The sequence below is a fragment of the Nelumbo lutea genome, chromosome 6 (genome assembly GCF_056320005.1).
Source record: "Nelumbo lutea isolate HS-2025 chromosome 6, American lotus-T2T, whole genome shotgun sequence".
Taxonomy (NCBI): Eukaryota; Viridiplantae; Streptophyta; class Magnoliopsida; order Proteales; family Nelumbonaceae; genus Nelumbo; species Nelumbo lutea.
In genome coordinates this window covers 36,550,736-36,571,188 of record NC_142689.1, presented here as the reverse complement: position 1 = coordinate 36,571,188, position 20,453 = coordinate 36,550,736, and the positions used below count along the sequence as shown (strand labels likewise).

General features: G+C 37.3%; 1 protein-coding gene across 1 annotated transcript in view; it reads right to left on the bottom strand.

Annotated features, from left to right (window-relative positions):
• Positions 1–19,704, bottom strand: part of LOC148848557 (plasma protein) — a 28,572-nt gene extending 8,868 nt beyond the window's left edge. The window contains exons 1-7 of the mRNA XM_088950668.1: positions 19,002–19,704; positions 18,768–18,936; positions 18,553–18,654; positions 18,351–18,465; positions 16,122–16,237; positions 11,591–11,779; positions 893–1,035 (exon numbers count right to left, since the gene is read on the bottom strand). Of these exons, the coding sequence (XP_088806794.1) occupies positions 893–1,035; positions 11,591–11,779; positions 16,122–16,237; positions 18,351–18,465; positions 18,553–18,654; positions 18,768–18,936; positions 19,002–19,059 (892 nt within the window). The 5' untranslated portion in view covers positions 19,060–19,704. The remainder of the gene's footprint in view (positions 1–892; positions 1,036–11,590; positions 11,780–16,121; positions 16,238–18,350; positions 18,466–18,552; positions 18,655–18,767; positions 18,937–19,001) is intronic.
• Positions 19,705–20,453: the final 749 nt, after the last annotated feature.

The following is a 20,453-nucleotide window of genomic DNA, read 5'->3' as shown; positions in this document are numbered from 1 at the left end:
AAGCAATTTTATACATTGTGTTATAAAATACTTTTATATTCTTAATTTTTTGAGATTATAATTATTAAACTAAAATATTCATTTTGTGCTTTTATATACTAATTTCTTTTTATTGCTTTCTTATTTGTTAGGGTTTAATCAACACAAACATTGTTAAATGTTGTATTTAACCCTCAAAGACTTCAAAAGCTGAACCAATAAGTAAGGAAGAACTTGTGGTTCAGCCCCCATATTTTTTGAATTTTCTTTTCTTTCTTCTTTTTCTTATGAATATGTTGATCTTCTATATTGCAACACGAAGTTTATACTTATGAAAATTATGGATAATTATTAAGGAAATATGGTTATGGAACCTAGGGAACTACCCAAGGATATATGTTTTTTACTTAAAATAATCCATTGCCTAGGCAATGCCTAGGCGACCAGGCAACAAGGCACCCCCCCCTGTCGCCTAACCTCCCCTTGGACCTTGGTGCCTTGAAAACTATGGTATATTTACTTATTAAAAAGCATTAATGCTATAGATATTATCTGTAAGTGTCCATGCAGTACCCCATGTCATACTTATATAGGCACTAACTGTCTCTAACACCAATACGGTAATGTACAGGTATTGTTATATCATAGACTGCAATCCTAAAGACCGAAGACTACCCAGGAGACATCGGCCGAGTCTCAAATTAATCAAACATCACAATCGATTAGACTGAGAAAACAGCCTGTACCAATAAATAAGGATGCAAATATAGCCTTGAGGGCCTTGGGCTCCTCCCCCATAATATATATATATATATATATATATATATATATATATACATACATATATATATTCCATGTTATTTTGTTATTGTTTCCATATAATGGGAAGGCCAATGAATGCATTGTCAGTTACCTAAACCAAGCATAGAGAACTTCTGGATAATCAATTGACTGACTTTTGATCTCTTGATATTTCTCAAAGCCTGGATATCATCTTGCTTTCCTTTAAATTCCAGAAATTCTCCAAAAAGGTGTTTATTATTTTTAAGCACCAACCTGCACACAAATTGGAAAAAGAAATTCAATTCAGCAAACATATTTAATCAATAACAAGAAGGGAAGCATAATGAAATTTATTTCCCCACTTGGAAAGTTGGAATGCGATAAACATAAGATATATAAATGGACCTTTCCACCCCCCCTCCCCCAATCTGTAATAGTTATTGTCCAGAATAAGTCATCATGAAATCCAGATAACCTCATAGGGACTACTGTTGGAAAAAAAAAAAATCCATCTTTTTATTGTTTGAGTTATTAGTAGTTTTCTTAATCGTATTAGCAGATGGTTTTCCTAATTGCACTAGGATTTGGTTTTCCCAATTAGATTAAGAGTTATATTAGCAAGTAAAGAGTTATGTAAGAGCCTCCTTTTTTATAATGTTTGGTTGTCCACTTCTAATTTTCTTGATGGTTGCTTCCTTCAAGAAGGTATTGAGTGTTAATTCCTAATGGCTATTTTAAGTACTGTTTCCTAGGTTATTTATCTTCTTATTCTTACTTTGCAAGTCTATCCTGCATCACATGGATAGTTTAGGTTGATGAAGACTTATATGTCTTGGAAAGGACAAGTGCCCTTTTTGATCAATAAGGACAAGTGCCCATTCTTGTCAGAATCCACAATGGGACTTCATTTGCATGCTTTTTCTTCAACTCGTTGAATTCTCCTCCAACCAATTTTATTTTGAGATCCTAGTCTCAACCAAGATTGCCTTCTTCCTTTGGATGGCATGCTGAAATCATCTCATTTGAAGATTAAAATCTTATATATTGCATACTTCATGTGTCTGGCTAGTTTTAAAATGGTAAATCACCTTCTCTACTTTAAGTTTATATCCTAGTTATGCAAATTCTTCCCCTTTCAACATCAATGTTTAATCCCGTTGAATTTTGTGGGGTGGTCACATATTGGTTCCCCCAGCCTCCAGCTGTTGGGGACCAGCCCCACAGTGCATGCTTCCTCTGTCAGTATGTTCAATTGATACTGTCAGGAGAGAAAAGGAATACTCTTATTTTCCAAAGAAAATATGGAGTAATTAACATAGTTAACAAGTGGAACTAATCACTCCTTTTCCATTAGATATCCATTCTGAATGAATTCAAGAACGATAGCCAAACTTGAATGTGAGTACTCTATGTGTTTTCCCTTTATAAATCAGTAAATTTTTTATCAAAAAATTGATAATATTAATCTTGATTGTGGAGGGAGACTGCAGTAGTGATGAGCTGGCTGATACATGGCAGCACTGTTCCATGGCAATTCTGCACCAATATGAGGGATATAAGACAATCGTGAATGGATATGAACTTTAAAGAACTAGACCCAAGGATAGCAAACAGAATGGTAGATGCCTTAGCCTAAACAAGGGGTAAACTAACATGACTGAGTGGTTGAAAGACTACTTGTTAGAGATGGCAATCAGGGGGTATTTTGATCTTTATACCTTATTTTATTGAATGGGTGTTATGTCTATTATGTCTCAGTTTAAGTAATATGTCCCATACTTAATTAGGGGCACAAGTATCTTTGTATTTCTATTACAAACATATAAATAAGATCTGGTCGGCTGGGGAGAGTGATTGAATTCTCTCTAGCTGAACTGAAAGTTTTCTCCTTTAGTTCTTTTTATCAGAAAAATGAAAATTTTATTTAATTAAAAGAATCAGTTACAGAATTACAGCAAGTAGAAAGAAAACATTGCACCACAAAGTGTTCAATAAAACCCAGAAAAAGTTGCTGCCTATGAACTCCCCGTTTGGCTAATGAATCAGCCATCCCATTTGCAGTTCTCCTGATCCATGTGAACAAGGCATTGACTTCCCTTGCTAGGCTTACTATATCCCTTAGGGGATGTCTATAATCCAAAGAGCATTACCGCTTGAATTCATCCATGATATCACTATTTTTTGAGTCCCCCTTCTATCTCCAAGTTCTTAAGATCTGCTTGCTTGGCAAGTTTTAACCCCTGCAGCAGAGCTAATAGTTCAGCCTTTAAAGAATCACCTTCCCCTAAAGGTCCTAAGTACATAGCCAATACTTTACTTGAGGAATCTCTGATCACACCACCAATGCCTGCCAGACCCGGGTTTCCTATAGAGCTCCCATCAAAATTCAGCTTGATTTTGTTGGGACCTAGGGGCTTCCACTCCATCACCTTTCTTTCTTTCTTCTCAGCGGTGTGTGCCACTTCATTCCACTCACTTACTATATCAATAATCAAGAAACTCTGAAAGAGCTGAAGTGATTTTACCCAGTGTGCAGCTTTTATCTTTATGGCCTCCACTAGATCTTTTGACCTGTACTTTGTTGAAAATTCTTGCATTCCTTTCCTCCCATACAGTCCACACCACCACTGCCCTAACTGGTTTCCACATAACCCTTCCTCTTTTTGTTGGCTGCCTTAGAAAGTTTGGGTTGAAGAATCTTACTACATCTTGGGGAATACTCCACCTACAACCAACGAGAGAACAAAAAGATCCCCAAACAAAGAGCATAAAAGTGCAATGGATCAATAAATGGGGTAGGGATTCACCATCTGCAGAGCAAAGAATGCACAGATTAGGGGAGAGGCATTTATTTGGCCTCCTTTTTGAAGCATGTCACAGGCGTTCACCTTCCCAAGAAAAACCTCCCAACATAACTTGAGTTTTTGGTGGAATGGGCTTGCTCCAAACCTCTTTCACCAGGAAATTCTCACCCCCAACAACTGTTTGCACAATAGTATTAAAAAAAGAAGCACAGGTAAAGGTGCCATCCAATGAAGTAAACCAAACTCTAGTGTTCTCCAAAGATTGAACCAAGAAGGCTGACTTAAGTTTATCAAGCAAACAAATAAGGAACTCACTACACTATCCCTCAAACCCCTTCTGTACCCAAAATCCCAACTCAGTCCAGAGGTCCAGAGTAAGAAAAAGTGACAATTTGATATAGGTTGTAACTTGTAGTTAGAAACTGAATAAAGTTCAAGGAAAAGAGAGCAAAAAGGAATATCACCCAGCTAAAGCTTCCCAAAAGAGCACCCTAGAATAACAACCCACATCAAAACTAAGGAGATTAAAAAAGATTGGATGTATCTCTGGTATTGCTTTCCACGAAGAGCTCAAGGATGATGTGGGGGCTACAATTGCATCCTAGCCATTGTTCATCAGCACATGAATGCTTTCTATCGCCTTGTGCCACAGCCTATCTCTTTCCAATGGAAACCTCCAAAGCCAGTTTCCTAACAAAGAAGTATTCATGTGACCCAATCCTAAACCTCCCTTTTCCTTTGTTTGGGTGACTTGTTCCCACTTTACTAGGTGATCCCTCCTTACATTCCCAGGTTCCCAGAGAAAATCCCTCATAAGTTTTTCTAATTCTACTGCTACTCTAGCTAGAATTCTAAAGGTTGATAAGAAACCGACTAGTAGGTTTGCTAGAGTTGCTCTAATCAAGGTTATTCTCCCAACTATAGATAAATAATTCCTCTTCCATAGTGCCAATTTCCTTGTAAACCTCTCCACCACTGGCTTCCAAAAGACTTTTGATCTTGGACTCCCTCCCAAAGGTAGTCCTAAATACTCCAATGGCCATTATTTAACCTCACACCCCAGAATCTCAACTAGCACTCTCAAATTTTCGTCTTCCAAGTTAATCCCTACTACTATTTTTCCCCAATTTACCTTCAACTTGGAAATCAATTCAAAGGAACTAATGAGGTCACACAGATTTCTTATACTCTCTTGATTACCTCCCTCACAGAATAAAATAATGTCATCTACAAACTTCAAATGTCTAACTGTCACCTTAAGTCTTCCTATCCTCCATCCTCTAAGTAGGTTTCTCTGATCAGCCTCCATGATTGTCCTACTTAGAACATCAACAATTAAAGTGAAAAGGAAGGGAAAAAGGAAACCCCCTTGTCTCAACCCTCTTTTTGCTGGAAAGTAATCTCTAGCCACACCATTAATCATGATCGAATACTGCATTGAACTTAGGCATCCCTTCATTCACATCCTCCACCGCTCTCCTAACCCAATTCTCCCCATAATTTCTAAAAGAAAAGACCAGTCCACAAAGTCATAGGCCTTCTCTAAGTCCAACTTGCACACCAAGCCTAGTCTATAACTGTCTCCCTTCAACAAAAGCACCTTGATGTTGTGAGATGACCAAAGGTAATACCTTTTTAGTCTCCCAACCAAAACTTTTGCTATAATCTTATAAAGGCTTCCCACTAGTCTTATTGGTCTAAAATCCTTTGGAACTCCTTGGGACTCTTCTCTTCCTATTCTTATCCTTCTGTTCTCTTTCTCTCTTACCCTAGGACTAAAACCAGTGCACATCGAATCAAGAACAAGGTATCAAAACACTGGTAATCAGCCCAGAAATCAACCCAGAATTTCTTCACCACCTCTCACCCTACTGTTTTGAAGATAACTCATCGCCCACTTGGAGGATCAAGGAGACACCAAAACGAAGTGATCATTTTTCTATTTAGGAGGTATTCATGCCTCCAGTGGGTGCTGAAGTGGCTGTTTCAGTGGGTTGCTAGAAACCCTCTAATTGATGACTCGAAGAGAGCTTTGTAGTGGAGTTTGGTCACATATTTGGTTTCTGTGTGATGGTTGGTTGGTTTGATTAGTGTTGCAGTGGAAATCAAACACAATTGGTTATTGATCTACAAGTATGTGTAAGAGGTATTTTTCCTTGTGGGTTTTGCTGCTGAAAGTGAGTGACAGCTGTGACTATTGTTGCTGAAATCTGTGACAATAGATGTTTTCAGCAAATAATTAGTCTAGTGGTGTAGTGTGGTGGGTGTTAAGTAGTGCGATGTGATATTAGTGAGTAAAGACTTCTATTTTCTCAAACCCATGGGAACCACAAGAGAGAGTACTGAACACAAATCAAGTGATACGATTCCCCATGATTACCTAAATGTGCAAATGACTTCTATCAAACTAAATGGTGAGAATTATATGCCATGGGCCAAGTCAATGGAAGTTTTGCTTAGAGCCAAGAAGGTGAAAGATGTGAAAGATGAAAAACCCTTACTTGATGCACAGATTATGACATGGTTGTCAAATAGCATGGAGCCCAAAATTAGTGTGAACTTTATGTTTTTAAATACAACCAAGGAGATTTGAAACCCTGCTAGGAAACTTTATTTTGGGCAAGACAACACTACAAGAGTATATCAGCTTTATCAAGAGTACTTTAATTTGCAACAAGGAAATCAATGCCTTGAAGAGTATCACGCTAGTATGAGAATATTCGGAATGAGTTGAATGTCTATCATCCCTTAACACCATATGTTAAAAATTCAGCAACAACAAAGGGAACAGCTTGATGTGACTAGATTTTTAGTGGGCAAATGGAAGATGAATATGAGTCGGTGAGAGCACGAATATTAGGTGCTTCTGCTCTTCCCTTACTTTAGGAGGTGTTTGCCTGCCTCCATAGGATTTCTATTGGACCTTCATAGCTTCCTACTATCTCTGATAAGTCTTCTTTTGCAATGGCACGAGGGGGAGATCATGGAGCTCAAGGAGACCGTGGTGGTCCTATGTTTAAACATGGTAGTGGGCATAGTGGAGGTCGTGATTCAGGGGGAGGTTGTGGCAGAAGACGCAGTAATAGTCCTAGGAAGTGCACATACTATGTAATGAAGGGGCACACTATTAATTTTTGTTATAATTTACATGGGCCAATCATGCAGTAACTAGTGGTGGTGGTGAAGTAGGTGAAAATTAGCAAGTTGACTAGACACCTTCTACATTTGCAAATGCCTCTAGGAAGGAGATGATGAGTGTTCCACGTAGTAGAAATCACTGTTTGGAAATCTAGATGAATTTCTTGTGAAGAGAAAGAAGAAGAAGAAGAAGAAGAGTTTCAGCAGTAGAGAAGAAAAGAGAAGAAAGAAAGAGTAAGATGTCAACCAGAATTAAATTGGTTCTGGCCATCAACCCCTCATTATATTTTATACTTAACTTAAAAGAATAAGAGATTACAAGAATGCCCTTAGTAGGGTGGCTACTAAAGTAGCTGAACAGTCAACTTAAAGGCATAAGCTAATGGGCCTAAAGCCCAACAACTTCCAAACTTAACAACTTAAAAAAATAAGAGCTAAATAACTGGTCCCAATAACTAGAAATCGGCCCAACTCAACACACGTGATGAATACGAGTGGTTTAGATTATCGATTATGGAGCTTTCGATCATATGTCTGGGACTCCATGTGTGTTTTCTTCCCTTTCTCAGTCTTCCACATCCCAAACTATTACCCTTGCTAATGGATCTATTTCTCTTATTTGTGGTGTTGGTAATGTTGACATTGATTCATTATCTTTATCCTTAGTTTTATATGTACCCAAATTTTCATTTAATCTTATGTCAATTAGTAAATTGACCAAGTCCCTTAATTGTTCTATTACTTTTTACCCCTCTTCTTGTGTTTTTCAAGATCTCAAAACAGGGAAAAATATTGGTGGAGGGCATGAAGCTAGTGGACTATATTACTTGATGGTGGTGATTCAATAGTAGCACTTCAGTCATCTCTTGCTCCTCTCCAGTGACATTACAAGCTTAGTCATCCGTCTCTCAAGGCACTTAAGTTACTTGTTCTGTCATTGAGTCATCTTTCTTCTTTGGAATGAGAGTCGTGCTAGTACAGGAAACACCATCGGGTTTCCTTCAATCCTAGAGTTGTTAGTCGAATTTTGAGTCATTTTGCTTTGGTTCATTCAAATATTTGGGGTCCAAATATAATTGTCGTACAATGATTGCAAGTAATTTATAATTTTTGTTGATGATTATTCAAAGATGACATGGCTTTATCTTATGAAAGAAAAAAGAAAATTATTCTCCATTTTCCAAAATTTTCATGCGGAAATTCACACTCAATGTGGTGTTCACAAAGATTCTTCATTCTATTAATGGCTGAGAATATTTCTATATACCTTCTCAGCAATATTTTGAACGAGGAATTATTCATCAAATTTCTTGTACATACACCCTGCAACAAAATGGGGGTGGTTGAACGAAAGAACTGCCATCTACTTGAGACTACTCAGTCACTTTTGCATCATATGAATGCTTCCAAATGATTATGGAGTGATGTTGCACTTAAATCTTGTTTTCTTAATAATCGGATGCCCATGTCTATCCTTGAAGGTCACTCGCCTTTTTCCGTCTTGTTTCCTAATTTATCTCTATTGCCTCTCACTCCCAAGGTTTTTGATTATGTTTTGTTCATAATCTAGGGCTTGCAATGGACAAGTTGGATGCACACTCTACAAAGTGTATTTTTCTAGGCTATTCTATGACCTAGAAAGGGTATAAATACTATAATCCCATTTCCAAGTGTTCATTTGTTTGTCATGATGTCACTTTCTTTGAATTTGTTCCTTTCTTCATTGGCTCTAATGTTTCCTCCTCACCTCTTGCATTTCCACTTCCAGTTCCAAATGATGACCCCATTCCTATTGTTCTAGTTGTGACCAAACCCTCCTCGCCTCCAGTGTAGGTTAATACTAAATGGCCACCAATCATGCAAGTGTATACTCGTTGACAAATACCAACTCTTCCTCCAATTTCTTCTCCATTGACAGATCTAGCAGTTGTTTCTACATTAGTATTGCCTCCTCCTTCTAACCTTAACCTTCTCATTGCTTTGTGAAAAGGTAAATGTAGTTACACCCTTCATCCGATTTCTAATTATGTTTCTGCTTCTCATTTCCAATTTGTTTCTCTTTTGTCCTCTATGTCTATCCCTAAGAATGTCTAGGAAGCTATTACCTCCCCAGGGTGGGACCAAGCAATGGAAGAACACTTTTCTTTTGCTCATAATCACACATAAGAGCTCACCACTCTTCCTCCTGATAAGCATGTTGTGGGTTTAAGTGAGTGAACATTGTCAAATACTTATCAGATGGCATGGTAGAGTGGTTGAAGGCTCAATTAGTTGCAAAGGGTTACTCAAAATTGTATGGAGTAGATTATAAAAGAGACCTTCATGTTGCCAAGATCGGCTCGGTTCGTGTTTTGATATCTTTAGCAGCTATGTATGATTGGCTCCTATTTCAACTTAACATCAAGAATGCCTTCTTAGATGGTGATCTTCTTTAGGAGGATTATATAGAGCACCCAGTAAGGTTCGTTGCTCGGGGGGAGGATGGTAAGGTGTGCAAACTCAAGAAGGCAATTTATGGGTGGAAACAACCTCTACGTGCTTAGATTGGTAAGTTCAATTAAGTGGTAAAAGATGTTGGCATGAGGCAATGTCAACTATCAAGTTGATCATTCAATATTCAACTATAATTCTGGAGCTAGAAAGATTTTATTGGTGGAATATGTAGATGGCATTGCTATAACTAGCAGTAACATATTAAGAATTGACAGATTGATGGCCTTTCTGCATGATCACTTCCAAACAAAAGATCTTGGTAAAATAAAGTATTTTTTGAGAATAGAAGTTACAAAGTTGAATCATGGTATCAATTTGTGCCAAAGGAAGTATGTTCTTAACTTGCTAGAGGAGATAAGGTTGTTGAGTGCCAAACTAGCTAAAACACCCATGGAGCCAAATGTCAAATTAAATGCTAATGCAAGTGAAGAATTTGAGGATCTTGGGAGATACAAAAGGTTAGTGGATAAGTTAAACTATTTAACTATTACTCGGCCAAATATATCATTTGTAGTTAATGTGGTAAGCCAGTTTATGCAAAATACTTCGGTTCCACATTGGGATGCAGTTCTAAGAATTGTGTGATTTAAAAGGAGCTCCAAGTTGTGGTTTGTTATTTGTTATACAAGATTGGAGAAAGTCTTAAGACAGAAGGTTACATAGATGCTAATTGGGCCGGCTTAATATTTGACAGAAGATCCACTACAAGGTATTGTACCTTTCTTGGAGGGAATTTGGTGACATGGAAGAGTAAGAAACAAATTGTAGTAGCAAGGATTAGTGTTGAAGCTCAATATAGAGCCATGCCGCACACTACATGTGAAGTAGTGTGGTTGAAGAATCTCCTACATGAAATTGGGTACTCAGTTGACAACCCTATGAAGTTGTATTGTGACAACCAAGCTTCAGCCCACATGTCATCTAATCCAGTTTTCCACGAGAGAGCAAAGCACATAAAGGTTGATTGTCACTTTGTAAGAGAAAAGGTGCTTAGTAGAGTGATAAATCCAACACATGTGAACTTAGGAAGTTAATTCGCAAATTTGTTTACAAAAGGGTTGAGTCAGGGAAGAGTGGATTACACAAGTAATAGGTTGAGACTATATGACATATACTCTCCAGCTTGAGGGGGAGTGTTAGAGTTGGTAGTCAGGGGTATTTTGGTCTTTATACCTTATTTTATTGGTGTTATGTTCATTATATCTCAACTTAAGTAATATGCCCCATACTAAATTAGAGGCATAAGTATCTTTGTATTTCTATTACAAAAATACAAATAAGTCGTGGTGAGTAATTGAAGTCTCTCTAGCTGAAGCTGCTGAACCAAAGGTTTTCTCCTCTAGTTCTCTCCTTTTCTTCTCTTCCTCTTCTTCTCCTTCTATTCTTTCTCTCTTACGCTAGGATTGAAACTAGTTAAGATCGAACCACCAAGAGCACTAATCATTGAAGGCTCTAAACTGGTAGTTGGGTGGTTAAACAAGCCAATTACATCAATATGGACTTAAAGGGGAGCTATAGAGAGAGTTAAGTGGCTGACCACAAACATGTAAGGATTCAATGGAAAAGGAGATCCGCAAATGGGATGGCAGATTCTTTAGCTAAGCAAGGGATTACTAAGGATCATTTGTATTGGGCTTAGTATAACTTATTTTTTTATTTGTTTTTGTTTTTGGAGGCTGCAACTCGTGCCTCCAGTTGGGAAGTTTTCATTGTAAAATTATTTGCTTTTGCTTGATCTAATGAAATTTCTATTACTTGGGGTGGGGGGACAACAATTGTTTTCAGGCCATATGGGGGAATGACAATGTAATGAATTAGGTAGGTATATTGCTAGCCTAATTTGAGTACTATTAATTGTACATATCATATTTTTTATCACATAACCAATAAAATTTACTGTTGCCAATAAAAAAAACTTGTTATCAAAAACAAGAAAAGCATATTTCAATGGTAAAATGGATAGAAGAAAGTTGGTCATACCTGTATGATAGGGAGTAAAATAAAAATCCAATAGGGAAAAAAAAAAAAAAAAAAAAAAAAAACTCAAGAGCTACCAACATGACCAACCAAGAGGTGAAGGATATAATGAAAGTCAGAAGACAGCATATCGTGGCACCTGGAGTTGTATAGAGAACTAATCCAGAGAAATTCCAACAAAATTTGATGCAATTAAATGATCAAAACTTATTATCATATGTTTTTCTTCAGTAGAATACAATACGATTAATAGAATTTCAGCATATAAAATCTCCAATCTATCATACTGAATGGTAAATACCTCTTTCAGAATTTATACCACTACTGGTGCATATCTCTACCCATAAGGTGTTATTCCAATAAACCAATGTGAAAAAATATGCTACTATATTGGTAAGGTTCATACTGCAACAAACCTATCCCACATTGGAGCTGTGCTGAGAATAAAATGAACCTTTTGATGGAGTCCGTCTTGCATATCTTTCTTTCCTCCACGAAAAGCATCCTTAATCCAACCAGAAAATGTACCCTTCGGCTCTGGTTTAAGCTGTGTCCATTGGTCAAAAGGAATGACCTCTGATGGAAAATCATTTGAATGAATGGTCCTAGAAAAGTTAAGGAAATTTTCCTATAAATGCATGATTACATTCAAGGGTAATTTACAGCCAGGAAATCTATAATTGAAAGCAACCAGGTAAAACACTATCAATTAACCAGTCTTATTTACCATGAGCATACACTTTATAACTAACAGCCATCAAAAGTATATTTATGCAGGAATTTAACGTGAAAATAGCAATCCCCATCCTCATATCTGTCCTCATTGGTTAAAATGTATTCACTTTCTATCCCCATTCTCAAAGTATGTTCTGATTCAAACAGATGTCTCGTAAAACCCTCTAATCTAAAATAAGAACTTCTACAGGTAACTCCTTACACCCAAACTCAAAAGGGGAAAAATGCCATTTTTCTCTTCTAAAACATGACATACACAAGTTCCTTCAAAGACATTTTCAGATGACAAAAGTCATAACTAACAAAGTTAGTAGTACAATACAAGGAAATGGGTTGGAGCCAAGTTATATGAAAACCAGACATAACAAATAGGGCTGCAACTTGAGCCAGTTAAGACTGAACCCAACCCAAAAAAGTTGGGTTTGGTTGAAAAGTATGAATCCAACTTAACTTCAAATTTGTATGTAACCATGTTGCAATTATGCATCGATAAATGTGTAAAGCATGAAAAAGGTCTTAGCTGGGAGGCTGAAAAAGGTGTTGTAATTGGTAATTTCACAAAATCAAGGAGCTTTTGTTGAGGGAAGGCAGATCATTGTCAAAGTTTGGTGGCAAATGAGTGTGTAGCAGAACAAAGGAAAAGGGCCAGTGTGTAAATTGGATTTAGAGGAGGCTTATATTTTGTTGATTGATCATTCCTCTTACAGATATTAGAGACAATTGGTCTAGGGGAGAGGTGGAGAATATGGATTAAAGGTTGTTTGATCTCAGTGCACTACTCAATATTGGTATATAGTGTGGTAAGGAACTTCTTTCCAGCAAAAAATGGATTAAGACAAGGAGATCCTTTATCTCCTTTCTTGTTTACTCTACTTGCATATATTCTGAGCAGAATGATATCTAAGGCTGATCATGATAATTTGTTTAGATGGTGGAGGGTAGGAAGGCTTGAGGTGACAGTTACACACTTGCAATTTGTAGACAATAAGTACTGGCTGGGATGTTAGGGTGTGAGATCAAACAGTGGCCATTGGAGTACTTAGGACTACCTTTAGGAGGGAACCCAAGATCAGAAATCTTTTGAGAAGCTGATAGTAGAGAGATTCACCAAGAAGTTTACCCTCTGGAAAAGGAACTACATCTCTTTGGGGGGAAGAATAACTCTAATTAGAGCAACCCTAGATAATTTACCCATCTATTACCTCCCTACTTTCAGGATTCCAATGAGGATAGCAGGACAGTTAGAGAAAATGATGAGAGACTTTCATTGGGAACCTGAAGACTGTGGCATAAGATCATTGAAAACATTCACAAAGTGATGAGTAATGGTTGGGATGCAAAAGTAGCTCCTTCAACCTCGACCTCTCCATGGAAAGAAATTCAAGGCGTATACCCAATCTTCATTAATTTCATTAGATTTGATGTGGGATGTGGATCAAATGTCCTCTTTTGGGAAGATCTCTGGTTGGATGAAATTCCCCTCAGTACCCTTTTCCCTGACCTGTACTCAATTTCCAATATAAGTGTGAACATATTTCGAGATTTGTCACCTATTCTCCTTCTGGTGTGAATTGGGATTTTGGATTTAGGAGGAGATTGAGAGATATCGAATGTGAGGCCCTTATTCTTTTGTTGGACAAACTTAGGTCAACTTTCTTGGTTCAATCTATGGAAGACACTAGGGTGTGGACTATCTCACTTGATGGTAATGTTACTTGCACCTCTTCTTCAACATTCTTGTGCAACCTATTGTAGGGGGGAGAACTTCCCAGTGAAAGAGATTTGGAGTAAGCCCTGTGAAATGCTTCAAAAAAGGAGACCAAATAAATGCCTCTCCCCTCATGTGTACTTCATTGGATTTGTAAATGGAGAATCCTTACCACATAATTCTATTTGCTCTCCTTTTGGGTGCAAGTGGATTTCTCCTCAAGATATGGTAAGTCTGTTCAGCCCAAACTTCTTAAGGCAACCAACAAAGAGAGGAAGAATTATGTGGAAACAGTAAGGACAGCCGTGGTGTGGACTATTTGCAAGGAAAATAATGCAAGAATCTTCAATGAGAAGCATAGGTCAAAAGAAAAAATTGTGGAAATTATAAAAGTGAAAGTGGCTCATTGGATAAAAACACTTGGTCTCTTCCACAGCTTTACAATGACTGATATAATAAGGGTGTGGAATGAAGTGGCTCATTCTTCCAAAGAAAAGGAAAGTGATGGAGTGGAAACCCCCACCAAAGAATAGAATAAAGCTGAACTTCAATGGAAGCTCAATGGGGAAACCCGGGATTGGCAGGTATTCGTGGTGTCTTCAGAGACTTTTCAAGAAAAGTGTTGGCTATGTACTCAGGACCTATAAGGGTAAGGGATTCCTTAAAGGCTAAGCTGATGGCCCTACTACAAGGCCTAAAATTTGCTAAACAATCAAACTTTTAAAACTTGGAGGTTGAAGGGGGACTCGAAGTTGGTTGTTTCATGGACTACCAACAGGTGCAACATACCTTGGATCTATAGACAAGCTGAGGGAAATAGAAATCTTGGCAAGGGACCTAAATGCCAATTTTAATTGAACAAGGACTGTAAATGGGATGGCCAACACATTAGCTAAACAGGGGGTCTATAGGCAGCAGTTGTTTGGGCTATTCTGTAATCTTTTAGGCTTTGTTTCCCAGCTCTATGTTTCTTGGGTGAAAGGTCACCCTCTATAATGTAACTTAAAATGTTTTTTCAATAAAATTACTTTCTTCTTGTTGATCAAAAAAATGTGTAAAGCATGATAGCCATGTCCTTTTATATATAATAATTGACTTCAACCTTTTTTTTTTGGTAAGAATTGACCTCAACCCTTGAGTTAGGAAATAAGGATATTTGGCAAAAGGAAGTAGAGAACTCGAGCCAACCCAAGCCAAACCCAACCCGCAAATTTTGGGTTGAGTTAGGCTTAGGGTTGAGGGTTCAACAGCTTGGTTCAGGTTAGATATAACCTCAAGAACCCAACCTAACCCATCCTGACCTAAACCCCCAATAACAAATTATAATTCTCTTTAATATTAGATTTGACCATTAGATCTCAAGTTCTCAACAGTCAACACCAAAAAGCATGACAACACAAGTTGCTCTCTACACAAGCAACATCTAGGGCACATCATCTCCACACAGAAGATGGTGCAAGGTCCACACGCAACAAAGAATTTTTTTTTTCTTTAAGTATTATATATTGCCAATCTTATTACAGGTCAAAAAATAGCAACTTGGCTATCATTTCTAAAAGAATATTGTGGCCATTATTGTGCAAAATATGGAAACTATTTGCCATAGTTTCTCCCTTTTCCATGAAAAATGATATGAGTGATAGAGAAATTGAAAGTTATCACAATCAATATTCACACCGTAAGGCAGATATTCCACTTTGATACCCATCCAACTTAAAAAGAGCTTCATTATGCACCAGTGTTGGTGTAATTCAGCACAAAGACATGGGGACAAAGTTTTAAAAAGACTTGGATGTATCTTTGTTATTGATCAAAGAAAAAGACTTTAATTTATGGGGAAATGATATGTCATGACCCTCCTAGCCTAATAGAGTGGTCTCCCAAATGATGAATGATGAACCATATCTCCATCTCTGGTTAAATGTTGACCAGTGACTAAGAAAATTATAGTGTAAACAAGATCATGTGTAACCAGGTTATCTACTGAACATGGTTTCTTGGCACCAAGAATGGGTTTCCTAGAGAGAATTTCATTGAAAAAAGGACAGGATAACAATGTCAAAGCTTGGATTTGCTGCATGCATCGTAATTTGAACATTGAACTGCTTGCATTTCTTGTGGGAACCAAATTGCATTAATGGTTCTTCTAATGGTATTAAGAATAAATTATCTGCAAAAAGAACTTTGGAGGAAAAAACATTGTTTCTATAATCAAGGAATTGTTGGCTTCATACAAGGAACTGCAGACTATCAAATTTTTCCAATTCCTACATGACAGAACAATAAAACAGCCGAAGTTTCCATGGTCATGTTTTAAATATTGTTCTACTTAATCAGTGACCAAAAGAGCCATCCATGTAGCTGGAGAATGATGTTGGTTTCCATGTAATGTAATGTTTCCAAGGCAGGCCCGCTTCACCCCATGCTTACCTCACTGCAACAACATGCATGAACACAAAAAAGGAGAAGAAAACTGAAAAAAAAAAAAAGGTATTTATGTAAACCTGCAATTTCGATTTGGGAGTACAACCTTGACAGAAAGATATCCTTCTGGCAAAGTTACTCCCCTTTGCTCCAGGTATGATTCAAGAACAGTAACTTGTCGTTTGGTTTCAAGCACCTGAAATAAAGAAAATAAAAATGATAATCAAGTTACATGGTTGATAATCCCCATTTCTTTGTTTTGCACAATAAATCCAATAAATGATCAACCAAAGAACACAACAGAGTTAGACTAAGGTTTCATGAAACTACGATGCATGCAGTAGAAAGTTAATTGTGAAAGTTATTAGAGACGGGGATTGATTCATAGGAACCTATAAGTGATAACATCAGCATGAAATACACATTTATAACCCATATATGACTACTACCAACACTTTGGAATAAGAAAATGAAATTAAGCAAGCATGGACTTATTAAAATACGTATCTGAGAATTTGAGATTTAGAATCAATCTAAATCATACTGTTATGCATTTTCTCATAAAATTACCACATATTTGGCAATACAACTTATTTTTTTCTTTAATTGTTGGACCTCAAACCTTAATTTGTGATGCCCAGATACAGATACCAACATGGACATGGGTACAAGAAATGGGGATACAACTCCCCATTTTCCTAAAATCCCAAACATTAACACAGGCACAGGCATTCCATATGATATGCTCATATCATGTATCTTGTTTTTGAAGCTAGATGTCATTTCTCAATACTTATGTCTTGCCAAATTTAATTAAATTTCTAACACCTGCAGAATTTTTTATAGTATAATTTATTAAAAACTAGCAATCATACATATTTTAAGAGTGTCAATGTTATAGGGTGCATCCAGTCCATGCAGTACCCGGCATCTTATCACAAGTACAAATACTGTCCAATACTAGTGCAACAGGCATGTGCTGGTATCTAGGAGGCATCATAGCTCCAAATACATTATGCATCTTGTTCTTTTTTCCTTTACTGTTTTCTTTCTAGGTTTTAAACATAAAATAGTTTTTAGTTAATAATCTAATGCACAAATAGGAAGAGATTGAGGAGGATGTCGCCCAAAGAATTAGAGCAGGATGGGCAAAATGGAGGGGCACATCTGGAGTATTATGCGATAGGTGAATAGCACTTGAGTTAAAAGGAAATTCAAAATTCCATAAAACAGTTGTGATACCAACAATGCTGTAGGGAGCAGAGTGTTGGGAAGTCAAGAAACAATATGTCCAAAAAATTAGTGTGGCAGAAAGGTGCAGGCTGAGATGGATGAGTGGAAAAACTGGAAATGATGGAGTTAGAAATGATGTCATTCGAAGGAACCTAGGAATAGCTCCAATAGGTAATAAACTGAGAAAAAGTAGACTAAAATAGTTTGTCACGTGCATAGAAAACCATCTATAGCACCCAAAGAAGTGATCTGTTGTAAGTTGAAGGGGCTAGAAGGACTAGGAGCAGACCAAAAAGGACATGGGTTGAAGTAGTAGGAAACGACTAAAGAGCTCATAATTTAACAATGGATGTGGCACTAAACGAAAGGAATGGCAAAACAGGGTTCTTGTAGCTAACCCCATAAGGTTAGGACAAGGTTTAGATGATGATGATGAATCTAATTCACAAATAGGAAGTTCAATTTTTTTTCCAAAAAGGAAAAGATGTAATTAATGGTCCAAAGATTGGGAACTTGTGTAACAAATACACCGACGTTACCTATATTCAGCATTTCATACTTCCCCATTTCAGTCAAGTAGGAAATCATCAACATTTCAAACCAAGATCACCCTTCAGAATGATTCTTTCATCCAATACAGTTGGAACGTAAACTACAATTAAATAACATATAATATTCTCCCCTGGGAAAAAGACCAATAGCTATATCTTTGAGGCATCTTATAGTGGTCAAATCTAACTGCTTAATCCTTAACGTTAACTCCAATCCACTATTTCAACCAATAAAAATCTCAAGTACGATTTTCTGTATCGGTATAGGCCAAGGAGGAGTCTTTAAATGATCAAGAATTCACAAACAGATATCAGGAAGCCAGTTAGCATTTGATTTTTTATTTAAGCATTCTACCCTGGTAAAACATATAACAATTAGCAAACAAAACAAATAAAATCTTTTTGAGTAAACAAATAGTAGCCGGCATGTCATGCGGGTGCCAGACCCGAGTATACGGTACCAACACAAACAGAATATTTGAATCAAGCAGTAAAGCAGGGAATAATCCAACAAGTGCGACTCACGGGATCAGGATGCCTCTCTGTCTTGTGTTTGTTTTCGCTTGTACAAACCCAGCTTCCATCATCATCGATTCCCACAAAACCGGAGAAATTCTTGACTGAAACCACCACTGCCTCTCTGAAAACAAAAACTAGACTTGTAGAAAACCGGAATTGCATTTGCATTTCTTCGCAGGATTCAACCCAGAAGAGTAAAAAGTCTAACCCTTTCGTCAGAAGAACCATATCGACATTTTGTCGAGAACCCGTTTCGGCGTCTGGAATTCTAAGTCCCAGGTACACTTTCCCGCCATAAAGTTTCTCGATCCTACATAACATTCGAGATACCCAAAATGAAAATTATTCGTTGCATAGTTTCTGTATTGATGTTAACTATGGTTTGAAATAGATTAGAGATGAGCAATAGGCGAAAACACACACCTGCTTGCAACCAAGACTTTGGCATCAGAATCGGTGGCTTCGATTTCGAAGTCATCGTCATCGTGAAAAAACCGCCGGAGCAGACGGTAAATCACCAATCCGCAGATAACCTCTACCCACATGATTCGGTCGAATCGGCGCAGATAAACGCGAAGCCGTCTGGAAATTCCTGCAGACAAAAATGTACGATGTAAGCTAGGAATAATGCAAAATAAAAATGCTAAACACTGTTACCAAGGAGAAGTGCAGTAGCGTGGAAATGCGGAATCACTAAAGAGTGTGACGTGCCCATCGCTGTACTCTTTTACGTTGTATTTTTTTTTATCTTTTTCTGATAAAATCTATAAAGCATCTCAACTGTGTGTGGGTACTTTATTTTAGAATAAAGGGGTAATAGGATATAAGGGGAACTTCAATAAAAGTAATATATTTAAAAAAATTAAAAATAAATTAATTTTTTTTAAATAATATCAATAAAAGACAAAAACACTGTTTGTCAGAGTTGCCATTTATTCAGTAGAACTGTCGTCCGTTGCCGCCCGCCACCGCTCGCCACTACCCGCCATCGTCGTCCGCTGTAGCCTGCTGCCACCTCCACCTTCGTCAATATTGTCAGAGGTGGCCGGAGGCACTAGTGGTTTGTCTGTCCAACGCCGCCACCTCCGCCCACTTCTGCCTCCGCCTCCGGCAATGTTGTCGGAGATTGGTGGAGACAGAGGTGGTGATAGCGGTAAACAGAGGAATGACCACCAGTGCTGCCGCCGCCACCTCTACCTTCGACAACATTGCCAGAAGCGAAGGCAGAGATGGGCGGAGGCAGCGGCGACAGACGACGGTTCCGATGAACAAATGACAGATGAACAGTATTTTTGTTATTTATTGATATTATTTTTAAAAAAATTAACCTATTTTTGAGATTTTTAAAAATATTACTTTTATTCGTATTAAACTCCAAAAGTTGTCCTTATATGCTAAAAACATTACCTTATACTTTGGGATAAAGGCATTTAATGTCTCTAGAATTTTCAAGAAAATTCTTTGAACCCTCTGAAACATACACTCAAGTCTAATATTATTAAGAGATGTTAATGTGGATGATAAATTATCAAAGTGTTCATTATTTGTGAATTTATTTAAGATCAATGCCACAGCTTTTGAAAAAATTGAACATATTAAATAAACAACTTAGGAGAATATAATAATTGTATTGAGATCGGAAATGCATCTTTAGTGGATGTTGCATTCATTATTTGTTTGTTTCTTTTTAATCTGAATTAGTTTCATACACGCCTCACATTTCTCTCACTATTGTTTATAGAAATAGCAAGAGAGAGAGAGGAGTTCATTATTTGCTGCTAGAAACAAGGGGACAGGACTGTACAGCCATATATGCTTATTCATTTATCACTAAGAAGGAAAATGACACAAACCATTGTGTTGCTTTAATGAATAGTTCATTCAAATCTGAGAATGAAAATGGGAAAGGAATGGCAATTTTGAGACTCTAGAATGATTAATACAAGATAAATGATGGAATTAATGCTGATTGTTAAACTTGAGTGTATATTGTGAAATGTTCAAGGTAGTAAAGTGTTGCATTTGAAACTTGGAGCCCTTAAGTGTCATCACCCCTAAAGTAGGGTACTTATCTGTAATTGACCTTAAATTTTATTTTAACTACCTAGA